The sequence below is a fragment of the Mollisia scopiformis genome, assembly GCF_001500285.1.
Source record: "Mollisia scopiformis unplaced genomic scaffold LY89scaffold_22, whole genome shotgun sequence".
Lineage (NCBI taxonomy): Eukaryota > Fungi > Ascomycota > Leotiomycetes > Helotiales > Mollisiaceae > Mollisia > Mollisia scopiformis.
The window spans coordinates 307,269-331,191 of NW_017263602.1; the positions used below are offsets into that span (position 1 = coordinate 307,269).

The window sequence follows — 23,923 nt, forward strand, 5'->3', positions numbered from 1 at the left end:
TATTTCATGACCCTCTGCCATCTTGCTGAACATCTTTTGATACTTTTACATTAGCAAGATGCCTTTCCTCACCGGCCTAAAATCCCTTGCATCCGGATTTGGTCCCAAAAAGAAGCGGTCCTCTGCTCATGACCCACAGAACCACGACTATCCTCCATCTCAAAATGGACCAAATTACCAGGAGCTTGTCGATACTAGACCGCCGTTGGTACCTGTGATGTTGCCTCGAGTTCATCCCAAGAGACATTTCGCACTGTCGGATCAGGGCTGGACGACGATCGACATGAACACCAATTCGTCCGACGCTCTCTACACTAGCTACCAAGAACTTCTCAAATCGAGTAAAGCATTCTTCGATCTCCCCATGGAAGAAAAAGAGACTTTTAAAACCGCTCTGGGAAGTGAGGACGGCTGGTCTCGTGTCGAAGGGGAGAAGGAATTCATCACATTACGCAGTCTAGAGAGTACACCAGAAGTGCTGAAGGAAGCTACTATTAAGTACTGGTCAGAAGCTGGAGGGCTTTTAAATGAGATTCTGGTGAGAATTGCTGAGAGCTTGGGGCTTCCAGAAGAATCCTTTACTGTCTATTCGGAACCTTGTTCGAGGCTTGTTGAAAAGACAGCGACTATGCTGCGTCTCTTTAGGTATGAAGGGTTTGAGGGTAAGCAAAGCAAAGTGGTTGCTGAAGGTAAGCCCTGGTACCTGTTCTTTGATTCTGGACAAAGACTTTCTGCTTACATGTGGAATCTAGCACATCGAGACTTGGGCCTCCTTAGTCTCGTCGTTGGAGATACACCTGGCCTAGAAGTACACGATCGCCACCGGAACTGGTCTTTTCCCATTGAGAGGACATATGAGACCCCTTCACAGACAGTCTTGGTCGGCCGTCAGCTTGAACGAATGACCAACAGCCGGTACAGAGCGGGAGGTCATCTTGTTCGATCGTATCCGAATCCTGAACCCGGGAAAACTGATGTACCAAACCATCCAGACTCGCGGCAGTATCGGTATTCAATTGTCTTCGTTCTTAGAGCTCATTATCCGATCCCGATCAATACGGATGCCCTTACTACCCCTATTACGGGCGAATTTTCGAATCCAATGAGAGATATCACTGCTGGAGATCTTTTCAAGAAGATTCACGCAGCTCATTATAACATCAATACTGCGGTGGAAGAGCGGAATGAGCAGAAGCGAAAATTGGACGAGGAGAAGAGAAAGAAGACTTCTCAGAATGGTACCCCGCCATCGTGATAAGAATTCTAAGACGATGATTTTGAATTCATTGAATTAACAGATCTCAAGTCCCTTTTATTCATTCAAGTGCATCGGAGAAGTATTCCAGAGGTTGACAAAGACCCTCAGATATGCAAACAAAATCAAACTACAATAACAACTCACGAGAATACCATGAACCGAAAGTCACGCTGCCGAGGATCGAAACGCACCTTTCCATGAATGATGAGGGCCCAACGTCTGAGCTAGAAGTAAAGGAACGAAAGATAGCTTGAACAAAGCTCAATGGAGAAGGATCGATTGGCATTAAAACATATTATTCCAAGAGAACCTAGCCATTGGCTGATCTTGCCTCAGCATAGCTTCAATTTGAAGTCCATCATCCTCTTCATCTTATCATCCCGAACCATGCATCATTGCTCACATGCTATCCCAATCAAACATCGATCTCATCAACGAAACACGAAGCAAACGGGGTATCCAATAACGACCCAGCCGATATGAATCTCCTCATCCAGCATCTCCCTAGCCTTCTCTTTCCTCACTTGCTCGCTTTCTGATCCTTGCTACTAGAGCCCTTCAATGAGCTCTCTGTAAAACTCCCAGACAGAGAGCTTCTAGAATGTCTCTTCAGACTGGCCAAGAATCTGGTTGGCGTTCGACGTCCTGGGCTACCTTCCGTTTCCGTCGGACTCGATGAAGCAACACTAACTGGCCTCTGCCTCGTTCCTGCCTTTGCCTCCTTCACCTTCCCTTCGTACTCATCCTTCAGATGCTGCTTCTCCTGTTCATGAACCAACTGTTGCTTAGCCAAGTCGTTCTCATGAGTATCCTTCAGCGCTTTTGAATCGCGTTCATGCTCTTCTTTCAGTGCTTCTAGTTTCTTGGTGAGCTCCGCGTTCTCGACTCGAAGCTTCTCCTCGATCTCGCAAGACTCGGCGGCGCGTTGGGTGACGGTTTCGAACTCTTTGTATGCTGTCTCGAGATCTTTCTCGACTGCGGCCTTTTCGGTCCTTAGGGTTTCGAGCTCTGTGTCTTTGGAAGCAGCTTGGTCTTTGTACAATTCCAGGTGTGAGCGAAGCTCGTCTGCCTCAGTTCCAAATAGTTGAAACTTGCTGTTCTCAGTTTCCTTCGTCCTGAGAGCTTCTTTCAGCGTCTCACACTCAGATCTCGCAGCTGCAAGGTCTTGCTCCAAAGCTGTGAAGCGTTCTTGCTCCATCTCATGATCTTTGGCTCCGTCACTCAACAGGTCAAGTCTAGACCTCAGTCCATCTGCTTCGTCTCTGAAAAGCATCAACCTTCCGATCTCTTCTCTTGCTGCATTCAGCTCTTGTTTCATGGCCAGAATCTCATGGTCGTCCTTGCTGTAAATCTCCTTCTTTGCGGTCCCATTCCCATTGACCGTGACATTATGTTCAACATCCGGTTCCTTTCCAGCTCCATTCCCATTCATCATGACTTCACCGTCCAACATCTTCCCATACTGTGTCGTCCCACTTGCCTGTCGATTGAACAGATACACCAAGCCCCTCCCGACCCCAATCAAAGTACAGAAGCTCAAGAGCATTCCGATACTCATCCACATAACCCCATTCTGCAGCTGTACATTCCTCGTCGCCTCAATCCTCTTCAACAGGACCGCGGTCCTAGAATTAAGCTCTAGAACCATCTCCCACAACGAATCGAGATTAATATCGTGTCTCATCAGGAACTCATTCACAGAGCTAAGATTCGCCGCAAACGGACGTTCCATGCCCATCTGTTCAGAAGTGCTCACGACCTGTCCTTCTCACGATCGCGAGAAAGCTCCTGATAAAATCGTGACCAAAAGATCCTGAAACTCGTAGTGACCAATCGCGATTCAATGCTTGGCTCCTCACTTATTAGACGTTCGTAAGAATCCGATATATCACGTTGCTTGCTGAAGAAACGATTGCCGTCCATCAGCTGCTGGTCGTCGTCGTCCGTCTAGGCGGTGTGCTCATGTCTCAGAACCCTTTATTCCGAGGAACAGGACGGAAAAAAGCAAGAAAAGTGAAAGGCCGTCTTTGTGGGTTGTGTTTGTGTTCCTTGTTGTTCCACCCCACGTCATCGGATACTTGGCTGTTTCATATCCTTCCTTTCAGCGAGGCGAACACTTTTCTTCAGATGTGAGGAACCACGAATTTAGCGATACCTGGATAGGCCTCGTTGGAGCTGTCGTCGGTCTGTTTGCTGGATTCTGATTGATGAGGTGTGGCTTGCTTGTCTGTTATCGAGTGGTGGAGGCAGGAATGTGAGTGGGATTGGCGTACTCGGTCTTCGTGTGGCGGGGATTGGTTTCACATGTGACAGGATCTATCTATTCATAGAACAACATTTTGTCTGGATAGAGATCTTTCTCGATGCTTTTGTATCTCAGGAACTCGAGCTACATATTTCAAGCTCGAGGGAAATGATATCACCTAATTTCGCACACTTATGCTGCTGCCAACTTTTCCCAGCTTGAACACCCCCAACCATAGCATATCCCATATACCCCGTACTAACAAACAACCGAAAACTCCTCAGAACATCGTCACCCATCAATCAATCAATCAATCTCGTACAACAAGAAAATCTCATCATCGACTCGAAATTAGCCCTCGCTCAAGCAACACATTCTCCACAAACATCTTCGCATTCGGCATCCCCAGCAACGTGCGACTCTGCTCCGTATCCAGCGCTAGGATGGTCCTCAACTCCTCCTCATAGAACGGGACATCGCCACAAGAATCGAAACTCCACAGCTCGTTGGAAAAAGAAGCCGTTGACGCCTGTCGACTTCTGTCGAATCTTTGACTCTCGAATGAATACCGGATTACCGCTCCCTAAATCCCATCATCAATCACCGCCCCAAACTCATTTATGATGATGAGATAGACTTACATCAAACAACCCACACCGTCCCAAAGTCTGATCTAGGGCACAACCCATCAATTCACGATTCCCATGCTTCAATATTGGGGGAAAATACCATTCTTCATCACGACGCCAAGATGATACAGATTCATATCCTCCCATATATACGCCGGCCGTCTGAGAACCGATACGATAGCACGCTTCAATCGATCGACCGTCATGTCTTTGTACAGGAACCCGAGCGTAGCTTCACCGGCCCCATCAACGCTGATGACTTGCACATTGGCGAACGTCGTTGCTGAGGCGCTGGGCGGTGGATGTGCGAACATGATGACGATGATGAGTCGAATACTAAATCAATGAATGAATGGCAAAAAAAGAAGCGCAGCAACGAACATCAAATATATCCCCTCACTCACCGTACAGTACTGTAACACAAAACACCAACCCACCTGCTCACAAAGGAAAAAATCCACCTCCTCCCCCACGACCGAAACATGAGCGTTTAAAAAGAGTGAGGGCTGACTATCACGAGGATGGGTGAACGGGAAGAAAAATCTTCGATGGACCACATGACGAGAACACGTAGTGTAAGACACGACCTTTGACGCACCCCACACCGAGACCCCCGCTTGTGAGACATGTTCTTGATCTAGAAGGTGCCTCGTGTTCGTGAGGGGGCGAGGTGATTGATAGATTGAGGGCCCGGTGATACGGTGATGGTTGGATGTCCGTCCCCGATTGAGATATTTGTGCGGATGTGAATCTTGGACATTCAGGTACCGGTCAGACGTTTATCTTGAGTGGGACATTTGCATCTTGTGTTTCGCTGACTTCAGGTCTGACATTTAGACATTTGTTTCACTTGAATCCGCCACGGACATAGCGACTGACCATAAATCACTATCTTGATGATAGTACTGCATCTATCTTATATATCATTGCATTATTTCGTATACCCTGGGTTGATCAGGGAGGATATCTCTCTAGACTTTTGACTCTTTCCAGTCATTCGCAACGCCGTTGTTGAAAGATGCCATGCTGCACGTTGAATGTGCGCCCCACCCCCGCCATGCTGTTGAAAATAGAAGAAAGAAATCAGTATATAAAGCTCTAGTAAAGACACGAAATCGACAAAGTCGTGAGTGTTTGAGAGTCTAGAAGAGGCCATCAATTTCGCCGGTTTCGGTGTCGACATCGACATTGAGATATCCTGGAGCTGTTGGCAAACCTGGGATTGTTTGGATGTCGGCGGCCAATGCATAGCTAGAAGAACATTAGTGACTTGCTTTGATAAAGTGAAAAACATGACCTACAGGTATCCTGCTCCAGCAGCTAATCGAACATCTCTGATAGGAACAGTGAACCCAGTTGGTGCTCCCTTGAGATCAGGATCGTGGGACAACGAATATTGTGTCTTGGCGACGCAGATCGGCAGGTTACCAAAGCCTTGCTTCGTGTATGTATCCACTTTCTTCTGAGCAATCTCGCTGAACTCAACTTTCTCTGCTCCATACATCTGCTTGCCGATGGCTTCAATTCGTGTTTGCACATCGCCATCAAGGCTGTAAAGGAGCTTGAAGTCTTTCTCCTTCTCGCTGGCAGCAATTACACCCTTAGCGAGGTCAACTGCGCCCTTTCCACCTTCCGCCCAGTGGTTGGCTGGAATGGCGTCTTCAGCACCAGCGGCGATGGCCTCTTCGCGGATAACTTCGATCTCTGCAGCAGTATCCGTCTCGAACTTGTTGATAGCTACAACCACAGGAACACCGAACGTCTTGGCATTTGAGATATGCTTCCTCAGGTTAACGCAGCCCTTCCGAAGAATCTCGACGTTCTCTTCACGATATACTTTGTCAAGAGCTGCACCAGGAGCAATTGGCGGTCCACCGCCGTGAACCTTCAGAGCTCGGACTGTTGCTACAATGACAACGACATCAGGGACAAGGCCAGATGAACGGCACTTGATGTTGAAGAAACGCTCTCCTCCCATGGTAAAGTCGAAACCAGCTTCGGTGATAACAAAGCCAGCCTTTGCTTCGTGATCTTCATCTGCTTCAGTACCAGCAAGCTTCAATGCAAGCTTGTCAGCGAGCACCGAGCTAGCTCCAATGCTGATATTAGCAAAAGGTCCAGCGTGGACGAAAACGGGCGTGCCTTCCAATGTTTGCATGAGATTGGGCTTAATTGCATCCTTCATCAAAGCAGTGAGAGCACCACCTGCTCCAATATCGTCGCAAGTAACCGGATCACCATTTCTGGAAGAGCCGATGACCATTCTACCCAGTCGCTCTCTCATATCATTGAGGTCGCTGCTGAGAGCAAGGATAGCCATACACTCACTGGCAACTGAGATATCGAAACCCGTCTCTCGAGTCTGTCCTCTTTCTGTAGCAGCTGTGCCAACTGTGATACCTCGAAGATGGCGATCATTGACATCCAAAACACGTCTCCATGTGATGGTCTCCGGATCAATATCCAATCGTGCGAAACGGTGGATCTCATCCTCTGTAAGCTCGTTGGGATCGGTCTTGGTGATGCCAAGCTTCTTCAGTCGGTGGAACATAATAGGTTGGAATTCTCGCTTGCCCTTCTTCACAGGAACAAGTCGTTTATATAGGGCCCCGTCCTTTTGCGTGTTTTCATGAAACATTCTTGTCTCAATGGCGGCAGCTAAGAGGTTGTTGGCTGCAGAAATGGCATGAATATCACCAGTGAGATGGAGATTGAACTCATCCATAGGAATAACCTGTGAGTATCCTCCTCCGGCCGCTCCTCCCTTGATACCAAAGGTCGGTCCTTGACTCGGCTGGCGAACGTTTGCGAAAGCAATTCTGTTCAGATGAGCTCCAATGGCTTGAGATATACCCATTGTAGTGGTGGACTTTCCCTCTCCAAGTGGCGTGGGAGTAATACCGGTGACAACAACGTATCGACCATTACGGCGATGCTCCAGACGTTTGAGGATGCTTAGATCCACCTTGGCCTTGTAAGCACCATATGGCTCAAGTTCATGGCCAGCAATACCGATCTCTTGAGCGATACGGGTGATTTGCTTAGGGTGCTGAGCGCGAGAGATCGCAATATCTGAGGGTACGGGCTCCTTCAGCTTAAGAGGCAGGGGCTTGATGGTCCTGGCCTTCTGTCGCTCGAAGTACATAGTAGCTGAGTCGACAACGTTCTGCAAGAGCATAGCAATAGTCATTGGACCAACTCCACCTGGTACAGGGGTAATTTGGGAAGCGACTTCGGATGCGGACGCGAAATCAACATCGCCAACAAGTCTCTGACCAGATTTCTTGGTGTCATCGGGAACGAAGTTTGTGCCGACATCGATGATAACAGCTCCAGGCTTCAGCCACTCGCCCTTGACAAAGTTGGCTTTTCCTATAGCAGCAACGAGGACATCCGCATTCTTGATATGCTCTTCCAGATTCTTCGTCCGTGAATGGCAGACGGTGACAGTAGCATCTGCGTTTTTCAGCAGAAAACTAGCTGGGCTCCCAACAATATCACTGCGCCCAAGTACCACGGCATTCTTGCCCTTGAGATCTACACCGCTCTCTTCCAGCAGGACCATCACACCTTTCGGTGTGCAAGGTGTGAAGAGAGGGCGACCTCCTCGTTTCGCAAGCTCTCCAATGTTCATAGCACCAAAGCCATCAACATCTTTCTCATCTGCGACTGCCGATGTAATTTCATACTCTGAGATGTGCTTCGGTACTGGGAGTTGGACTAAAATTCCGTGTACAGTTGTATCATAATTGAGACGAGTGATCTCCTCGAGGAGCTCAGTCTCGGTGACAGACTCGGGGAATTGCAGGAGTTCGCAGTCAATGGCGGCCTATATTGACATGGTCAGCATGAAGAGTACCAGAGCTGTAAGCTGCGACAAACCTCTTCTGCAGCTTTCAACTTCATGCGAACATAAGTAGCTATAAATTTTCAGCATATGCCCCCCTTCCACCTTGGATCCCATTACATACTTGAGTCTGACCGATCGCCCACTGTAAAGAAAGAGTAAGCACTGTGCTACCACTAGGTGGGCAAACGGAATACCTTGGATGATCTTGAGGGAGGGCTTGAATCTCGGATTGACTTTGTGAGCATTCTCAATGTCGGTGTGGATCTTCTCGCGGATCTTCTTTGCAATGGCAGTGCCATCAATCTTGGTGGCAGTCATGGCAGCAGGAGTGCTGGAGAATGACCTTTGTTGAGAAGTGTGCGGCGCGAGAAGAAAGAGTGAAGAAGTCGCACAGGTGGGGTTCAAATTCAGATGAGTGAGATTGGAGGATCGGCACAAAATTCGAGGACCCCGCGATCGTTGGGCTAGACGGTTCCTGGCAGCTCTTCCAACTGGACAGTTATAATGAATTGACCTTAGGGTAGTGGTAGTCCTGTTGGAGAGTGACCGAGGTAGATATCTTCTTCCCTTTGATGCGGACAACGAAGCTTGACTCCAATGTGATTGCATGTGGAGGGAGGACAGCAGCCGCCTGAACATGGGTACAAAAAAAATTGGCTTCGCTCCCAAAACAGAAGGACCAAGTGGATGACTCCCAATCGAATGACTGTGCCACTACAAACTTAAACAAAAGGAAGGACTAAGGTTAGATGTCCTGATGCTGTATGGCCGTTAAAGAGAGGAATTGTCCTATGAGTCAAATTCGCAGTGCTGGGGCCCATAGTATATGCTCTATTACAGTCATTTTTCTAGCGTGACGGCATCCCAGGAAAATAGGCAAGCACTCTGATTGGCTGCCCGCGACATCGCTGCGCACCACGGAATTTTGAGATCAGAGACAAGGCAAGGCGAACTTTTGATATAAAGCCACCACAACCCCTCTCTCTTGCATTAAAACGATCTCATAATTTCAAGGAATTTTGAGACGTCACGATGAGACCAACTTTACTCCAAGGACATGTGAGGAACTCTCCCCAGACTCAGAGCAAGCAGATTTCTGACTACCCCACCACAGGAGCGGGCTCTGACCCAAATCAAGTACGCATGCTCGACATGATGCAGCACAAATACTCTGTACTAACTGCCATGTAGATACAATAGAGATGGCGATATTATCTTCTCGACTGCGAAAGATCAACACATCTGCGCATGGTTCGCACACAACGGAGAACGACTCGGCACATACCATGGCCACCAAGGTGCGCTCTGGACGGTCGACGTCGATCCTACCAGCACGATAATCGCGAGCGGCGCTGCAGATAACACTGTCCGGTTATGGGATATCAGATCTGGAAAATGCTTGAAGGTTTGGGATTTCAATACCGCCGTGAAGAGAGTCGAGTTCAACGAGGATGGAACACAACTGTTGGCTGTCACCGAAAAGCGAATGGGTTTCTTGGGCACGATTGTTGTTCTGGACATCAACTTGGATGTAGAGGCAGAGCAATCCGATGAGAAGGCCATGACGATTACTTGTGAGGATGCCAAAGCTACTGTCGCTGGATGGAGCTACATGTCAAAATACATCATTGCAGGCCATGAGGACGGTACAATATCGCAGTACGACGCGAAGACTGGAGAACAACTTGATAATACTCAGGTACATGAGGTCGATACTGTCATCACAGATTTGCAGTGGTCTTCTGACCGTACATACTTCATCACGGCTGGAAAGGACAAGACTGCGAAGGTAAGTTCTGCATAGGATACTGTAAGGATCTGTTGGCTAACGATTTACAGCTGGTAAATGCTCGGGACCTCGAAGTCATGAAGACATACGTTGCCGATACCCCCTTGAACAGCGCCTCCATCACTCCAAAGAAGGACTTTGTGATTCTTGGTGGTGGGCAAGCGGCTATGGATGTGACAACTACCAGCACTCGACAAGGAAAGTTCGAAGCCAGATTCTACCACAAGATCTTTGAGGAGGAGATTGGTAGAGTTAGAGGTCACTTTGGTCCTCTGAGTGAGTGCTTCCACGAAATATGCTAAAGGATCCAACTAATATTTGCTTTTAGACACCGTTGCTGTAGACCCAACTGGAAAGGGCTATGCCAGTGGAGGAGAGGATGGATATGTTCGAGTACACCAGTTTGACAAGGCTTACTTTGATTTTACATACGAGGTTGAGAGACAGGCTAAAGCCCAAGGACAAATGTAGAGGGTTGTCTTTTTGCAGGTGCATTTGCGGGCGTTGCGGATTATCGGAAAAGGCTGGTGGCTTTGGCAATAAATCAGCCCTGATCTAGATCAATGCAACATGTCTTCAACCAAGAAAGTTTTCTTGTACGATTGCTTGTGGGACTATGCTAAACACACATCGGCTCTCTCTTCGCCTAGCCCTCGTCCCTCACCCAAGTACCTATCAACGCCTACCCATCTTATAACCTTAAACAACCACTTTCATGCTATAAGCTCACATGGCATAGTGGTTAGGTAGCCATTTCAGGACAATTGTGATGCTAAGAGAAGGAATAGGGATAAAATCGCCTGGCCCGCATACGAACGAACGAATCGCCACTTTAAAAACTGCAACCGAGCAAGTTTTCTATGACCTACCCACTTCGGTGGTTAGGTCTGAGTTTTTGCTTGTCTCGATGGAGATGATCCACGTGGACTGTAACTTCTTGCTGTGTCATTTCTTGCTTACCTAGGAACGCATCAGCAAAGTAAGAGTATCAATGTGATTAGTATCCAAACAGTCTGACTACATCCTTCTCCACCATAAAACGAGATATACAAGAAATCTGTCACCTCAACGGCGACGAGCTCCCGTTCCCGTTCTGCTTGCCCCTGAAAATCAATATTCCTTTGTAAGCGAGCGGCCGATTTCCCCGCTGATGTCATTAAAATGCCCCTCCTCGAGCTCGACATTTTCAGAAGAATCTTCTTTGAAACTGAGCGTGACACGAGAGCCAATTTCAAATCATTCCATACTCCTTGAATCCAATTGACTTTTTTTTTTACTACTGAGACTTCCCAAATCCGGCAGGAGTTTACTTTCTTCGAGCCTTCTTTCCGTAGTTTCCGTAGCAGCTCTACTTGCTGCCCCGCTACTGTATCTCAAGTATTTAAGTTCCATTGTCCGACCTTCTTCTTCAACCAAATCCTCTCTACCGCAATCTCAATCTCCCTCCTTCAACCAGCAATCATGGCTGAAAAAATGCGTGCAGTCGGTACAAACACCAACAATCCCCTCAATCCCACTCTCTAACACCACTAGACATTAAAAACGGCACCGGCCCAGCCGATTCCCTTTACATAAACACAATCCCCAAACCCACCCCCTCCTCTGGCGAAGCAATTGTCAAAATCAAAGCTTTCGGACTAAACCGCATGGACCTCCTCCAACGCGAAGGCCACTACCCCGTCCCTCCGCAAGCAGGACCCATCCTGGGCGTTGAGTTCAGCGGCCACATTGAAACCCTAGGAGAAGGTTGTAAAGACGGCTTCAAAGCTGGTGATGAAGTATTTGGCTTAGCATACGGCGGAGCGTACGCTGAGTACATTGCTGCTAATACACATATGTTGTTACATAAACCTTCTCACTTATCTTGGAAAGAAGCCGCGGGAGTGCCAGAAGTACGTCCTATGCTCTCTTCTCCATTTGTGTAAGTCCTCGCTGATGTGGCAAATTTAGACATGGATAACAGCCACCCAAGCCATGTACCTGGTCGGCGAATTTGCCAAGGGAAAATCGATCCTCTGGCACGCCGGCGCATCTTCCGTCTCCATCGCCGGGATCCAGCTCTCTAAAGTCGGGGGAGCGAGCGCGATATACGTTACGGCCGGCTCACAAGACAAGATCGATTTCTGCGTCCAGGAACTCGGTGCTACAGCTGGCTTTAACTACAAAACGCAAGATTGGTCAAAGGAGATTTTGAAGGCCACAGGAGGCAACGGAGTTGATGTCGTGATTGATTTCGTGGGCGCGAGTTATTTCCAAGGGAATCTGGATGTGGCAGCCGTGGATGGGAGGATTGTGAATTTGGGGGCCTTGAGCGGGACGAAGGTGTCGAATGTGGATATTGGGAGTTTCGTGAGGAAGAGGTTGAGGATTGAGGGAAGTAGTTTGAGGAGTCGGGATGCCGAGTATCAGGGTCGGTTGAGGGATAAGCTTGAGGAATACTTGCCTCAGTTTGAGGATGGGACGTTTAAGATTTTTGTGGATAAGGTGTTGCCGTGGGAGGAGGTGGTGGAGGCTCATAAGTTGATGGAGAAGAATACTACTAAGGGGAAGATTATTTGTACTATTTATTGAGGTGGGAAGATGAGGTGGTTTGATCTGGAATGAAAATAGCTTTCATAGTACATTTGTGTGGACTCTTGGTAGACTAAAGCACATACATGATACAATGCTTGGTATACAAATGTCCTATTGCCGTTGAATATTTCAACTACAGTTGATTGTCTAACCTTCATCCTAAGTACTAATGCGCTCAGTAACACTGCCTGCCCGACTACTAGCAAAGTTCGCTGAAGCTCAGATCGCACAAAAGCCGTACATCTACCCAGAAGAGGCATTGTAGTTATTTGAACTTTGCCTTAAAACGCAGTCGACACCTTTCAAAGGAGGAGGCAAATCATTATGCCACTTTGGGACATTCTGCCTCCAAAAATGTTGAGATCCTGCAGCCGGGCCATCACAAAGCTCTTCCTTCCAGCCCTCCTCCGACACAAGAGACAGCTTGGACCCGAATCCTCGAACCAACCACCGAAGAAGTGCTTCTTGAAACCACTCAAGTCTATTTAAGACCGACTTTCCCTTTCCCAAACCGCACAACGTCAAAGAGCGTTCAGCAAATCAAGTCCAAACAATGGATTTGCGAGAAGAGGAAGAGGAAGAGGGTCGACTGGCTAGACAAGACACAGAGCGTCGTCAGCAAAGATTCGAACAAAGAGCACAAGGCAGACGCCAAAGACCCTAACTGATCTTCGGACATGTACACACTGAAAGTTCGGAAGAAGTATAAATATTGTATACGTCTGAGTGTCCGACTCGTAGCCCAATCTCCTAATGTCCCCAGACATTTCAGTGGTCAGTTTCAAGGAAATGGTTGCAAGGCACAAGGAACATTGACACAATCCATACAATTCGATCCCACTGGTTCTCAAAAAGTTTCGGACTTTCACCGTAAACTCAAGGGCATAAAAACTTTATTGACAAGTTGATCATAACAGAGTCACCCAAACGACGCCTTCAGAACAAAATCAAGACACCAAAACCTCCACCATCAAAGCACAATTTCTGCCCGAGCCATCAGAACATTCACTCGCCCCCTCTTCCTTTCTGATTGCCCATCTTCTCAATAGAAGCCATTATCCCGCTTCTGTACCCCAGCCCACTCCCCGGTCTCATACCTTGAGCACTACCACTCCTAGTCCTCTCAGGGCCATTTCCTGCCGGGACACCAAACCCTCCTCTACCAATGCGGCTTTCACCCTGAGCCCCGCTGCCCGGCGCTCTAAGACCAGAGGCTCGCGAGATGCTGCCACGAAGATTCTCGACGTTCGAATGACTTGGAGCTTGAGGGATGCTCTGTGCTGATTGAAACGGTGCTGAGTTTTCCATCTGATTGGAGAGCATCTCGTCACAAGCGGCAACCAAAGGGATCATCTCGTCCAAGGCAGCGACCAATTTGCCCTTCTCAACTCTTTCTTCGTCCAACATCTTCCGGAGCTCGGAATTGTCGTGCTTCACGCTTCTGACGACTTGTGAGAGACCCTCCAGTTCGGCCTCCATCTCTTTCGTCTTGGCATCTCTGGCGGCTTGCTTCTCGAGGTCCTCTGTCACTTCCAGAGGATTCTTTGGCTCGACTTTTGTCATTGTTGTATCTCGTCCGAGCTTGATATCCTCATTCTCTTTCGTCAGATCTTCAATTTTGTTCTCCAGTTCCTTGACCTTCTTCTCCCAACGCTTCTCATAACTCTTCTTCAGAGCAGAGACTTTCGTCTCATGTTTATCTTTGTAGAGAGTATGAAGCTCTCTGGAGACTTTCTCGACAGCAAGCTCAACAGCTCTACCGCCACACTCGCAGTCTCCGGATTTCGTCTCGCTGGTCTCTGAAGTCGGCGACGACTTTCCTGCTCTCATTGCAGCCATTTTGCTTTCAGCCTCTTGAGCCATCATCTCCGCTGCATCCCGTCTTCTCTCACTTTCTTCTAATCTTCCTTCAAGTTCATTCCTTTCTCTTTCACCATGAACGATCTCTTCTTTCACATTTCTAAGCACAGCTTCCATCTCACGACTCCGTTTCTCCCAGTCCTCCTTATCAGCTGCCAATTGCTCCTTCAAGCTGCGTTCTTCTCGGACCTGCTCTAGACTTTCGCCAACGCGCTTTTCTGCATCTCCAACGGCAGTCTTGAGAGATTGTACTTCGGCTTCCTTGCCGCTTAGTGAAGCTTTGAGGCTACTAATTTCCGACAGGAAAGCAGATTTCAAGCTTTCAAGCTCTCTTGGTGTGATGGATGGCATACTTCTTGGTGTTGGGGCGGGAGGAATATCGAAGTCAAGTAAGTTGGAGATGTTGTGCCTATTGACTGTGGGTGTCGTTGCGAACGACATGTCTGGCATGGTTGTGCTCTTCAGAGGTGATTGTCTCCTGGGAGAATATTGAGCTCGTCCAGCGAATCCATTGAACTGGTCTGTGAAATCTAGAATCAAGTTCGTGGTGTTCCCTTCATCTCTACTCTTGCCATACCTATGCCCTCGGGGAGTCGGTGAAGGGGATCGGTCTTGCATGGGTCGTCTGAGAGTTGCGGGAGTATTGATCTGAGTTCGTCGTGGAGTGGATCCCATTACAGCATGTTTCGTCGGGCTGTGTCCAATTTTGGCAAACATGGTCATGTCCGGCACAGCAGAGAAGGTGCTGAAAGTGCTAACCATCGTATCATCCATGTTTTGTTCCTCGTTATAGTGTTCCTGGTGTCTGGGAACACCACCCATACTCGTCAAAGTATCGTCCGAAGTGTGGTCTATCTCGCTGTCCTCGTCTTCCAAAATCTCAATAGCTTTGGTAAGGCCTTCATTATCGCGCAGAACATCTTCGATTGTCATAGTCCGCTCCGTAACGGCTGGCTTCTTCTCTGGCGAGGCTTGCTTGACAGGTGAAGAGGGCTTCACAGGAAATCTTTTTTCTGGGGATGACATCTTGCGTGGGCTTCGCAAAGGTTTCGAATCTTTCCGGGACGATGGCGATTGGGACTTCGAACTTGGTGAAGCGCGGCTCTTCAGCATTTTCAATGGGGACGTTTGCTCGCGATCGATAGGACTCTTCGATGCAAGACGTGAAAGCTTGCTTGGAGAGATGTTTTCGCAATCTGCAACGACATCTGAGACGTTGGCGACAAAAGGGGAGCTAGGTGGTCCATCGCTATCGGAGTCCGTCGTCGAAGACTGCATGGTGACTTCGTACTCGTTGTGGATGGTTTTCGTGGGAGTCGCGGAATTGAGCATTGCTGGTCCTGTTTCTGATAGAGGGGAACCCATTCCGATTGTTGAAGATACCTGATCCCAAACCCCTCTTATCATAGTTTATGCGACAGTTGTGTGTTCTTTGAAAGGTTGGTGACTGTGGTCGGTGGTGGAAGTACTATTGACTTCTGAGGTCGAGGATGTTTACATTTGTTCGCGCTAAAAAGACAAGGATTATCAAAATAGGCAATATCAAAACAATTCTCGGATTTGGACTGTGCATGACAGGAAACGAGTTCCTTTTCAATTAAGATGTCTCTGAGACCTTTCTAGAATGACAACGCTGCGTTAAATCATATGCAATGCACCTAGCCATGCTCCACGCTCCCAATGCACCAATGTCCCAGACCAGACCCCCAAACCAGCAGCCATCCGTCAGGCTGAACCCCAATTCATGCAGTATTTGACAGAACGAAAAACGTGGCAATGAGACACCGAAGCTCATGACAAAACTCGACCATGTATCGTGATCTGCTTAAGGGAATCCAGCTTCTGAAGAAGCTGTACTGTTTGATTTTTTAAACATGCCATAGACACTCTGTTGTCCTTTGGCAGCCACCTTAAGGTTCGAAAATTGTGTTTCAGGAAGCCTTTTGCCGGCCTTGATACTTTCGAGCACCCTAAGATAAGAATTAGTATCATTGTCCGAGCAGAGAGAAGACAACTTACCATTCAGCCCCAACGTATCTTACACCGCAACCACCGACCCTTCGAATCTCTTTCTCGAGTTTTCCTCCAGCCAGACCTCCTCCAGCTCCAACTCCTTGGCCTGCTGATGGTTTACCCAGAATGACATGAGTAACTTGACGTCTCCCCAAACTGATAGACAGTCTGGCACCGTTTTCCGCAAGAAGTTGCTTCAGACGATGATCTGATATCAACGGATAAGTACTGCCGTTTATATATACCGCAAGCCCGTCGAACATTCCTTTGGATGTACTGGCTTTCTCGCGTTCTCTTTCCTCGTCTTCCAGTCTCCTCTGCGCCATCACCTTTTCCTCTTCGGTCAAAGGCAGCCTTCTCGACTCTGAGATTGTCGATTGTGATCCGGACATTGCGCTCTTTCCAGCTACCATATCTTCGACGCTCACTTTTGCCCTTTCTCTGACATGTTTAGGTATCAATGCTTTTGCTTTATCGTCCCAGTCTTCGGAGCCTGCGCCAACTTTATCTAATATCCTTTTGCCACCAGTCCCTTGCGATTTGAATTGATACCCTAGTTTCGTTGTTCGAGAGAGTCTCCATCCTGTCGAACCTCCAAGGCGGTTCTCAGCTCTTTGATGACCGGTTGAAGAGGAATTCCAAGCATCAAAGTGCGTTTTAGTAGGCTTTGCAGCTGGAGGAATGGTGGGGTCTTGCGTGGGCATTTTGCCTCCTTGATAGAGCGTCCTAACTGAACAGTTCCCTTTGGTAGCCGTCGAGATTGATAAAAGCACAAGACATTCGGTTTGTTTCTTGTCTCAATCTTATTCTTTAATGAGGAGATCCAAGTGTCGAATCGACCACACTTGTTGAGTGCGACATATTCCCTAGTGACAGGGCAACGCTAAATCAATGCAATTACGCAATGGACACGCTTTCACGTGACAAGGCTTCATTTCAAACTTGGGAGTTCTCTTCCTCAGCTCCGCGAATCTACCATTTCTCTTTCTTTGAGGATGGTGTCACAACATCCGCTCAGACTTGGTCATCCTCCATCCACCCACACACAAATATGATGAATAGCCTAAATTTGAGATGGGGGCTGCTCCTCCTACACAAAGGATCGCTCTGGCTAGGCTTTCTTTCGTCCTGCCACCCAGACTTTTACGTTTCTCACGACATCATCCGATTCATATAGCCGCCGCTTCCTTCAGCTCACAGCAGCAGAAAAGCTCCGGATGCTGGGTACAAATCTACTTGGAACGACGATCATTGCAAAGAACAATGAGTGTAATTACATGCACGAAACCGCCTCGCCGCTTCGCCGCCTCGCTTCGGCACGTTGTAAGATCTTCTGTCGAGGCAGTCTTAATGCACGTATGTCGTGCGTGAAGAGCTGATGCAATTCACCAGCCAGGCCGGTCTATTTGCTGCAACGTGGCGCACGCAGCCTTCGTCTCACCCACTCAACGTCCCGAGCCATCCATGAGCAGGAAACAATCACATCTGAAATCCAGCCTCTCGAATTGAGCCTCTATGCTTGTTGTACAGACAATGGCGAACAATTGTCGCCACTCATGCAGAGCAATATAAATCTCAGTTGATTCTGGGACACGAGGGTTACACTATTTGGCGAGGGGTCTAGAGTTTGAGTGAGCCCATGTGACGATCACGAGAATGAGGACTGGTCAAAGTTGCCCTCCGAATACGGGAGTATCCGTTCTGCTGCCCATCAGGAACCCCACTCTCAGCGGAAAACTTAAGGGGATCGGAATCGAGCACCTTCTCTTCTGTGCCCTGCAGTATGGGGAAGGGCGATGCTTGAGGCTATACGCCGAACTGACCTTGAAGAGGGTGGTAACACTGGCTTTGAGGAAGACTTCAAGATGTCTGTGTCGGACGCTTTAGAGATCCTCCGAATTTCGAAGACTCCCTTCCCTGCATTCACTTCCTAGCTCCACATCCCTTGTCGACCAGGTTTCCAATCCTGATGAACTTGAAGGACCATGATCCGAATTGGACACTCGATGAATGAGTAACATTCACTCATAGCAGACAAGAGAGAGTTTATTCCATGCAATTAGCTTACTTTAGAGCTGGGTTAAGGAAAGGTTGCAAATCGGAAATCAGCACATGGGGGACGTCCTTTCGAGTGGGAAAGTAGATGGAAAAGGCGGTGTAGACGACGCTAACTGGAAGTCGACGCCATCTACAACATCGAAACAATCCACCTCCGAGAACTGGGACAACGCCCGTGATACTGGACGGAGGAGATTGAGTTCGCGTGGTCTGTAACTTTCTGGTCATCAGCAACTTGGTCATGGACTCGGTTTTCTGAGGGCACTGGATGAGATGACCTGACGCTTGAAATTTGTCCAACCCATCGACCCGTCTGTGGTTCACTACGGGACGAGTCGAAGATGTCGTGCGTTCACCAATGGGGCACATGATTTCGGTGATTGCGCCACAAAAGCCTGGGAGTCAACGTCCGATCCCATCGCCTTATGGGGAACATATGCTGCGCTGCCTGCCACCGTTATTCGTTGATCTCGTGCGGTGCTTACCTACTCAACCTCGCCGGATATCATGGCTATACTCCGCTTACTATGGTTCGCTCTTCTGGTCTAAGCTGCGAGGCTGCGATCGATTGCTGCTTTAGTTGTGCTTCTGGTGGGGTCACTGCAGCGTATAAACTCTTAGCGCTAGCAGGCTAAAGCTCACCCTAGACGCCAAAACGAGGAAAGTGGCTCGACGACGTGGTTGATGGTGATTGGGGATACCCTTGAAAAGCCCGCGAGGATTACTCTGATCGGCACGGGCAGTGAGGGGTGCTGATAAGATGATAGGAAGGAGTGTAATTGTTCCAGACTCGCTTTTATTTTGTTTCGATGTCTGAGGGCTCTCAGAACATTTGAAGATGCGCTTCCAATTTTGCTCTCGCGGAGTGACAGCATCCTTTGGGACGCCGCTCGCCTGAGGCAACTCCCGCTCACGATGTCAAGCGCCTGAAACAGGCTAAGAGGCCCTGTTTTTTCCTTGTGGCCGGATGTTCCGTTGATTGGTGATGTCTCTCCTGCAGGCTCCCGTCGTGCAGGAATGCATGATGCAAGTGACTCTGGCGCACAGCAAGGGCCATCTGTCTCTGAGAAAGCTGCAGGGACCACTGCCGGGAGTGGGAAGAGGATGGGATAAGGGCAACTGACAGGGGTTCTTGAAGCGGTGAGCTTGCAGCAATACGTGGGTCACGTATTGCCAATGGAAAGAACATCAGTAAGACAATGTGAATCGTGGCTAACATATCTCGATTGAGCAGATAGGAGTGCTGCCATTCTCATTGCGAGAGCGGATGAAGAGTCGAGAACTTCCGAGTATCAAAGCTCGTCCTTTAATATTGCATCCGGGCCCATGGACTACGGTATGTTGTCTCGGCGAGCCGCAGCAGCGTCAGTGACATGCTAACAGGATCTTCACCCATGTGGATCACGGGATCCTGATGGAGAGATCAACAACGTTGAACCTTACGATTTTCACCATCGGAGACAAATAACCTCAATGATGGCCCGAGTTACAGTACAAGTATACTTTCAATAGTGCAGCCTCTTGCAAAGGCTGTCAGGACTTAATGACCCAGTCTTTGACCTCAGAGAGATGAGACACAAGGCTCGAAATACCTTTGCGGAAGCCAATGAAAAGCGGAAACCAAGCGGTCGGTTTGCTCAAGACACTCTCACCGCGGTTCCGCCCGAAGGTCATCTTGAAGGCTTCAACGGCATGTTGTGTGAGGTTATCTCCTATGTTCCTTGCGTTGTGGCATGCGGATGGCGTCGAGGGTTATTTCTTGCAGGACCGACAAGGGATGATAGTGTGACATAAAGCTCCAAAGCACTGATAGAAAAAGCTGTGCGACAAGACGATCAGGAAAAAGTCATCTGAGAGAAGTTTAGGTTCAAGCGAATGAAGATGGGGCGTTTATTGTTTGGTTCTATTGCTGGCAAGATGGCTTGTTTCGGTCTGTACAACCCCAGCCAGTCCTCTTCGTCCACGATATCGAGGGCGTGACGAAGCCAATCTTTGGATGTCACAAGCTCTCAAAAGCACGGCTATTCGGACCTAAGACAAGGCGCAAATCGAAGCAATCAAGCCCACGTCTCTCGGAGGGTTGAATAAGGTCGTCAACTCTCGATAGATCCGAAATCTTACCTCAGCAGAACAAGTCGACGCGCTGATTTCGTCAAAACTTCCTCAGATTGGTCAAGCTCGCTGGACCCGACGTTGCAAAAGGTTCGTGTATGAAATGCCGATCTGACTTGCACGGAGCATCCTAACCCTGAGCCTTACCCTGGCCTGAACATATCGGTACTGACCTCAAAGCAGCAAACAACTGCGGCCCGGGAAGGATCGCGGGCTGGTTGAGGCCAATTCGGGATGGATGATGGAGAAAGTTTTCCAGTCCATGCACGTACGTTCTATGCACAATTCTCAAGACTTCTTCCCGTCTTCTCTGCCCGCCACATACTGTGTACCCGCCAATGGATCCCACCGTCTGAATCAAACCACATTGAAGGTCAGCAACGTTCAAGCAGCGGGCATATTCTGGCCATGCTTTGTGAACGGAGCCCTGCGTCCATGAGCGGAGCAGCCCCCACTAGCCGTGTGGAGTTGAGCACGCCTGCAAAGCCTGAAGCATGAAGCCTGTCGTTGCAGTCTGGAAGCCTGCAAGGTTGCTGTAGGGGTGCGGATAAGCCTGTCCTCCCACAATTTACCCCCTTCGAACGTCCAGGGATAGGAATTCGCAAAACATACCCTTCGAAATTGATACACTCGCGGGCAAGCGCGCTTTACGATTCGGCTGAGTTGTCCAGCGCTATCTGAACTCGGTACAGAGAAGATGTCAAGAGTCCCGAGCTTCCTGGATCTTTTTTGAGAAGTCCGCAATTAGCATTCAAAATCGAATCCTTGTAGAAAACAAGTAGAGGTAAAGTTGTACTCCCGAAAGTCGAAGGAGGTGGGATAAGATGAACATCCGCGCCAGCTAAGAATACATACAGCACTGCACAAATTTAGCGTCCCGAGTCTCCTCAGATGGCTCTCACCCCCAGTCACTCCTAAAGATCTAGATATGATTGTACATACAGTACGATCCAACAGACAGCAGTTCCCCAACTTTACTCACATTACACATACATACGTACATACTGCTTCCAGCCCACCCGTTGCCAGGCGGCCTTACCGATCTAACCCAGACTGCATCATCTGCTGCGCATCATCTACACTTTTGCCTCCCTTTGCCTGTGGAAGGGTTCTCCTTCTGGCCAGAAAGTTAATCTGTGCAGCAGCTGCACTCCAGAGTCTGGAATTATGCCAACGAAATCTTTGTCCAGCCCGCATAGGCGACTCAGCTAAGTCTGCACAGTGCGGCAGGATGAAGTCAGTCGGAGAATTCCTGACCCAACCTATTGTCCGGCTTGTGCTCTGTGCGTTCCCTCCAGGCTTCATGCCTGCGCTCGCTGCGTGCAGACGGGATCTCCTGCTTTTGCATCTCGTTCTAATCGCAAATCCAAACGGCGGCGCAGGACTACTCAACAAGTAGAGAAACTGCATCCCAAATTTCCATCTTGTGCGAAGACGCCGTGCAGTACAGGACAGGACCGTACCATACGGGAGCAATACCAGACAAGGCAGGAGGCTGCCAGCAGGATCAGGAATCTTCAATCGAACGAGGGTCAGAGAATCTGCTATCAGCGGCGGGATTGCATTAGCACCATCTCAACCGCCACATGTTGCTGCTGCCACATTCGCAATCGCATCATACAGCGCCGCATTGCAGTGCAGCGCAGTACAGTACAGTACAGTACAGTACATGGCAGCGTCTCGGAACAAGCGCCCGCTTTCTGACATTACCATTCCGTTGTTGACGTGCAATTCGCGTGTTCCGTGAAGCCCACGGTACGGTATTTACTCCTCACGCTACACTATGAATTCGACAGTGATTATTCATCGATTCAGACTCCGACCACGAGCGACGGGCCCACGATGGTCTCAGCATCGGCGTCATGCTGAATCTGGCTCAGATCTGCGCTAGCTGAACCCTCTCATTGTCGGCGCCTCTTTCATTCCTCCCACGGACCAGTCGTGGCGAGTCGTTACCAGCTCTCCGAACCTTGGTGCTTACTGCAGTTGCTATTATTATTCGGGAGTTTGGAGGAAGAGCAGTTGACGCTGAAGCAGTCCCAAACAGGAACGAGAGAAGAGGCGTCGTGAAGAACTTGCCGTGATGTCCGTTCTAACCGCGGTGCTTGTGGTTCAGGGCTCAAACAGTGCAAGACACGACAGTAATAGCTTACTCGCGGCGGGGGGGTGTCTTATTTCCAGCCTTCCTAGGGGCGCTTCGCAACTTCGCAACAGCGTCTAGATAGTTTATCGTGGATTAGCTCTTTTGAGCCCTCTTTAGCTCGAAAGTCGACTATTTTTTTGATAGAGGACCCAGGGATACTTGACTGCCAGAATCGGATTAGGGTCGCTCATTTGTAGCAGGTAGACAGAAGTAGAGAGGCCATTCACAAGTCTAATCAGACGGCCGCCACAGTACAGTTACACGGAACGCGGCTCCAGCTTCTGATGCTGCGGCCGTCGGCGGGTTTGGGCTGGTTGAGGTTTAGTCTGGATTAAAGTGAAGGTTTGGAAGCGCTGTGCCCGTTCCCACTTCCTCTCAAGTGAAGGGCCGGCGCACTCCACGTTCGCAGTCTCCACTTTTTGCAGGTCGAACTCTCGCTCTCTCGTGCTCACAGGCCTCAACAGCAGCAGAGCACAACAACACACGGCGGCGAAGGGGGGTTCCTCAGCCACTCATTATTCAGGTCATTAATCATGATGGTTCGGGATCTCCCTCACTTCGACGCGAGACCATGGAGCCTACTCCTAGCCCCAGATCATAGTCCAGCTCTGTCCCTGGGGCCAGATCAGATCATCCTTTTGCCAACGCTCTCGCGCTCGCTCATACGCACACGGACATTGGCACAGACACCGAGTATCACTCCCATCTAGCAATCAATTAGCCTTTTCTCGTGATTCTTGACACATTGATCATGTTCGGTACTGAGAAGGCAATCGTAGAGATGCTTCCGGCGGCATGCACTGTACTGTACCTGAACTTTGACGGTACCCGTGCCAAAAGACAGACAGCCTCCTGACCACACAGATGCGATTAAGCATCAGCAGCACCAGCCAGCCGAGTGGCCTCACGGACAGTACGGTATGATCGCGGTCCACGGTCCAAGTCTCTCCCCTCAACAATAATTCAAGGCTCTTCGTCTCGTCTCGTCTTGTCCAGCGGCGGCCACGATTCACGAGCAGGCATTATCATCTACTACTTTATACTTTGCCAGCAGTTGCAGCCACCGAGAATTTTTTTGTAGGGCCAAGGATTTCTCAGCAAGCGAAACGAAACGCCCCTTCGACCCTATCTTCTCTTCCCCTACTTTCCCTTTCCCTACTTTCCCTTTCCCTACTTTCCCTTTCCCTACTTTCCCTTTCCCTATCCAATCCTCATACCCTGATTGATCCATTCTTGTCGTCTCTCGACGGTCAACTCCCATCTCAATCTCTTCCCTCTTAGACACCTTCCTCCTCTGGGATGCACTCCTCTTCCTCTCACTCTTTTCTCCTCTTCTACGTGCCCTTTCGTGGTGGGTCCAGTGCTGGCGCTTCGTTGACCACATCGCTCCAG

At 49.1% G+C, this 23,923-nt stretch overlaps 8 protein-coding genes across 8 annotated transcripts; 3 read left to right on the forward strand and 5 right to left on the reverse strand.

The window, feature by feature from the left end:
* Positions 1 to 58: 58 nt before the first annotated feature.
* On the forward strand, positions 59 to 1,255 carry LY89DRAFT_593702 (Clavaminate synthase-like protein; the record flags this gene model as incomplete). The annotated part of the gene is made up of 2 exons (XM_018209765.1): positions 59 to 689; positions 753 to 1,255. 2 exons carry the CDS (start codon positions 59 to 61, stop codon positions 1,253 to 1,255), a joined length of 1,134 nt encoding a protein of 377 aa, XP_018066273.1.
* Positions 1,256 to 1,759: 504 nt separating this feature from the next.
* On the reverse strand, positions 1,760 to 3,418 carry LY89DRAFT_215520 (uncharacterized protein). Its single transcript, XM_018205903.1, has one exon. It carries the CDS (start codon positions 2,994 to 2,996, stop codon positions 1,779 to 1,781), a length of 1,218 nt encoding a protein of 405 aa, XP_018066274.1. The 5' UTR covers positions 2,997 to 3,418; the 3' UTR covers positions 1,760 to 1,778.
* Positions 3,419 to 3,840: 422 nt separating this feature from the next.
* Positions 3,841 to 4,446, reverse strand: LY89DRAFT_738558 (uncharacterized protein; the record flags this gene model as incomplete). Its single annotated transcript, XM_018220386.1, has 3 exons — positions 3,841 to 4,086; positions 4,145 to 4,176; positions 4,233 to 4,446. The coding sequence occupies 3 exons, from the start codon at positions 4,444 to 4,446 to the stop codon at positions 3,841 to 3,843; spliced, it is 492 nt and encodes a 163-aa protein (XP_018066275.1).
* An 828-nt stretch (positions 4,447 to 5,274) lies between these two features.
* On the reverse strand, positions 5,275 to 8,300 carry LY89DRAFT_738559 (FTHFS-domain-containing protein; the record flags this gene model as incomplete). The annotated part of the gene is made up of 5 exons (XM_018220387.1): positions 5,275 to 5,383; positions 5,434 to 7,961; positions 8,015 to 8,052; positions 8,104 to 8,124; positions 8,177 to 8,300. The coding sequence occupies 5 exons, from the start codon at positions 8,298 to 8,300 to the stop codon at positions 5,275 to 5,277; spliced, it is 2,820 nt and encodes a 939-aa protein (XP_018066276.1).
* Positions 8,301 to 8,818: 518 nt separating this feature from the next.
* Positions 8,819 to 10,362, forward strand: LY89DRAFT_215509 (putative eukaryotic translation initiation factor 3 subunit I). Its single transcript, XM_018205902.1, has 5 exons — positions 8,819 to 9,041; positions 9,097 to 9,119; positions 9,174 to 9,771; positions 9,822 to 10,047; positions 10,100 to 10,362. The coding sequence occupies exons 1-5, from the start codon at positions 9,015 to 9,017 to the stop codon at positions 10,240 to 10,242; spliced, it is 1,017 nt and encodes a 338-aa protein (XP_018066277.1). The 5' UTR covers positions 8,819 to 9,014; the 3' UTR covers positions 10,243 to 10,362.
* A 608-nt stretch (positions 10,363 to 10,970) lies between these two features.
* Positions 10,971 to 12,445, forward strand: LY89DRAFT_688406 (quinone oxidoreductase putative). The gene is made up of 3 exons (XM_018215695.1): positions 10,971 to 11,257; positions 11,305 to 11,663; positions 11,722 to 12,445. Exons 1-3 carry the CDS (start codon positions 11,233 to 11,235, stop codon positions 12,340 to 12,342), a joined length of 1,005 nt encoding a protein of 334 aa, XP_018066278.1. The 5' UTR covers positions 10,971 to 11,232; the 3' UTR covers positions 12,343 to 12,445.
* A 660-nt stretch (positions 12,446 to 13,105) lies between these two features.
* Positions 13,106 to 15,658, reverse strand: LY89DRAFT_688407 (uncharacterized protein). Its single transcript, XM_018215696.1, has one exon. It carries the CDS (start codon positions 15,568 to 15,570, stop codon positions 13,351 to 13,353), a length of 2,220 nt encoding a protein of 739 aa, XP_018066279.1. The 5' UTR covers positions 15,571 to 15,658; the 3' UTR covers positions 13,106 to 13,350.
* Positions 15,659 to 16,030: 372 nt separating this feature from the next.
* On the reverse strand, positions 16,031 to 16,922 carry LY89DRAFT_673732 (uncharacterized protein; the record flags this gene model as incomplete). Its single annotated transcript, XM_018213383.1, has 2 exons — positions 16,031 to 16,175; positions 16,225 to 16,922. The coding sequence occupies 2 exons, from the start codon at positions 16,920 to 16,922 to the stop codon at positions 16,031 to 16,033; spliced, it is 843 nt and encodes a 280-aa protein (XP_018066280.1).
* Positions 16,923 to 23,923: the final 7,001 nt, after the last annotated feature.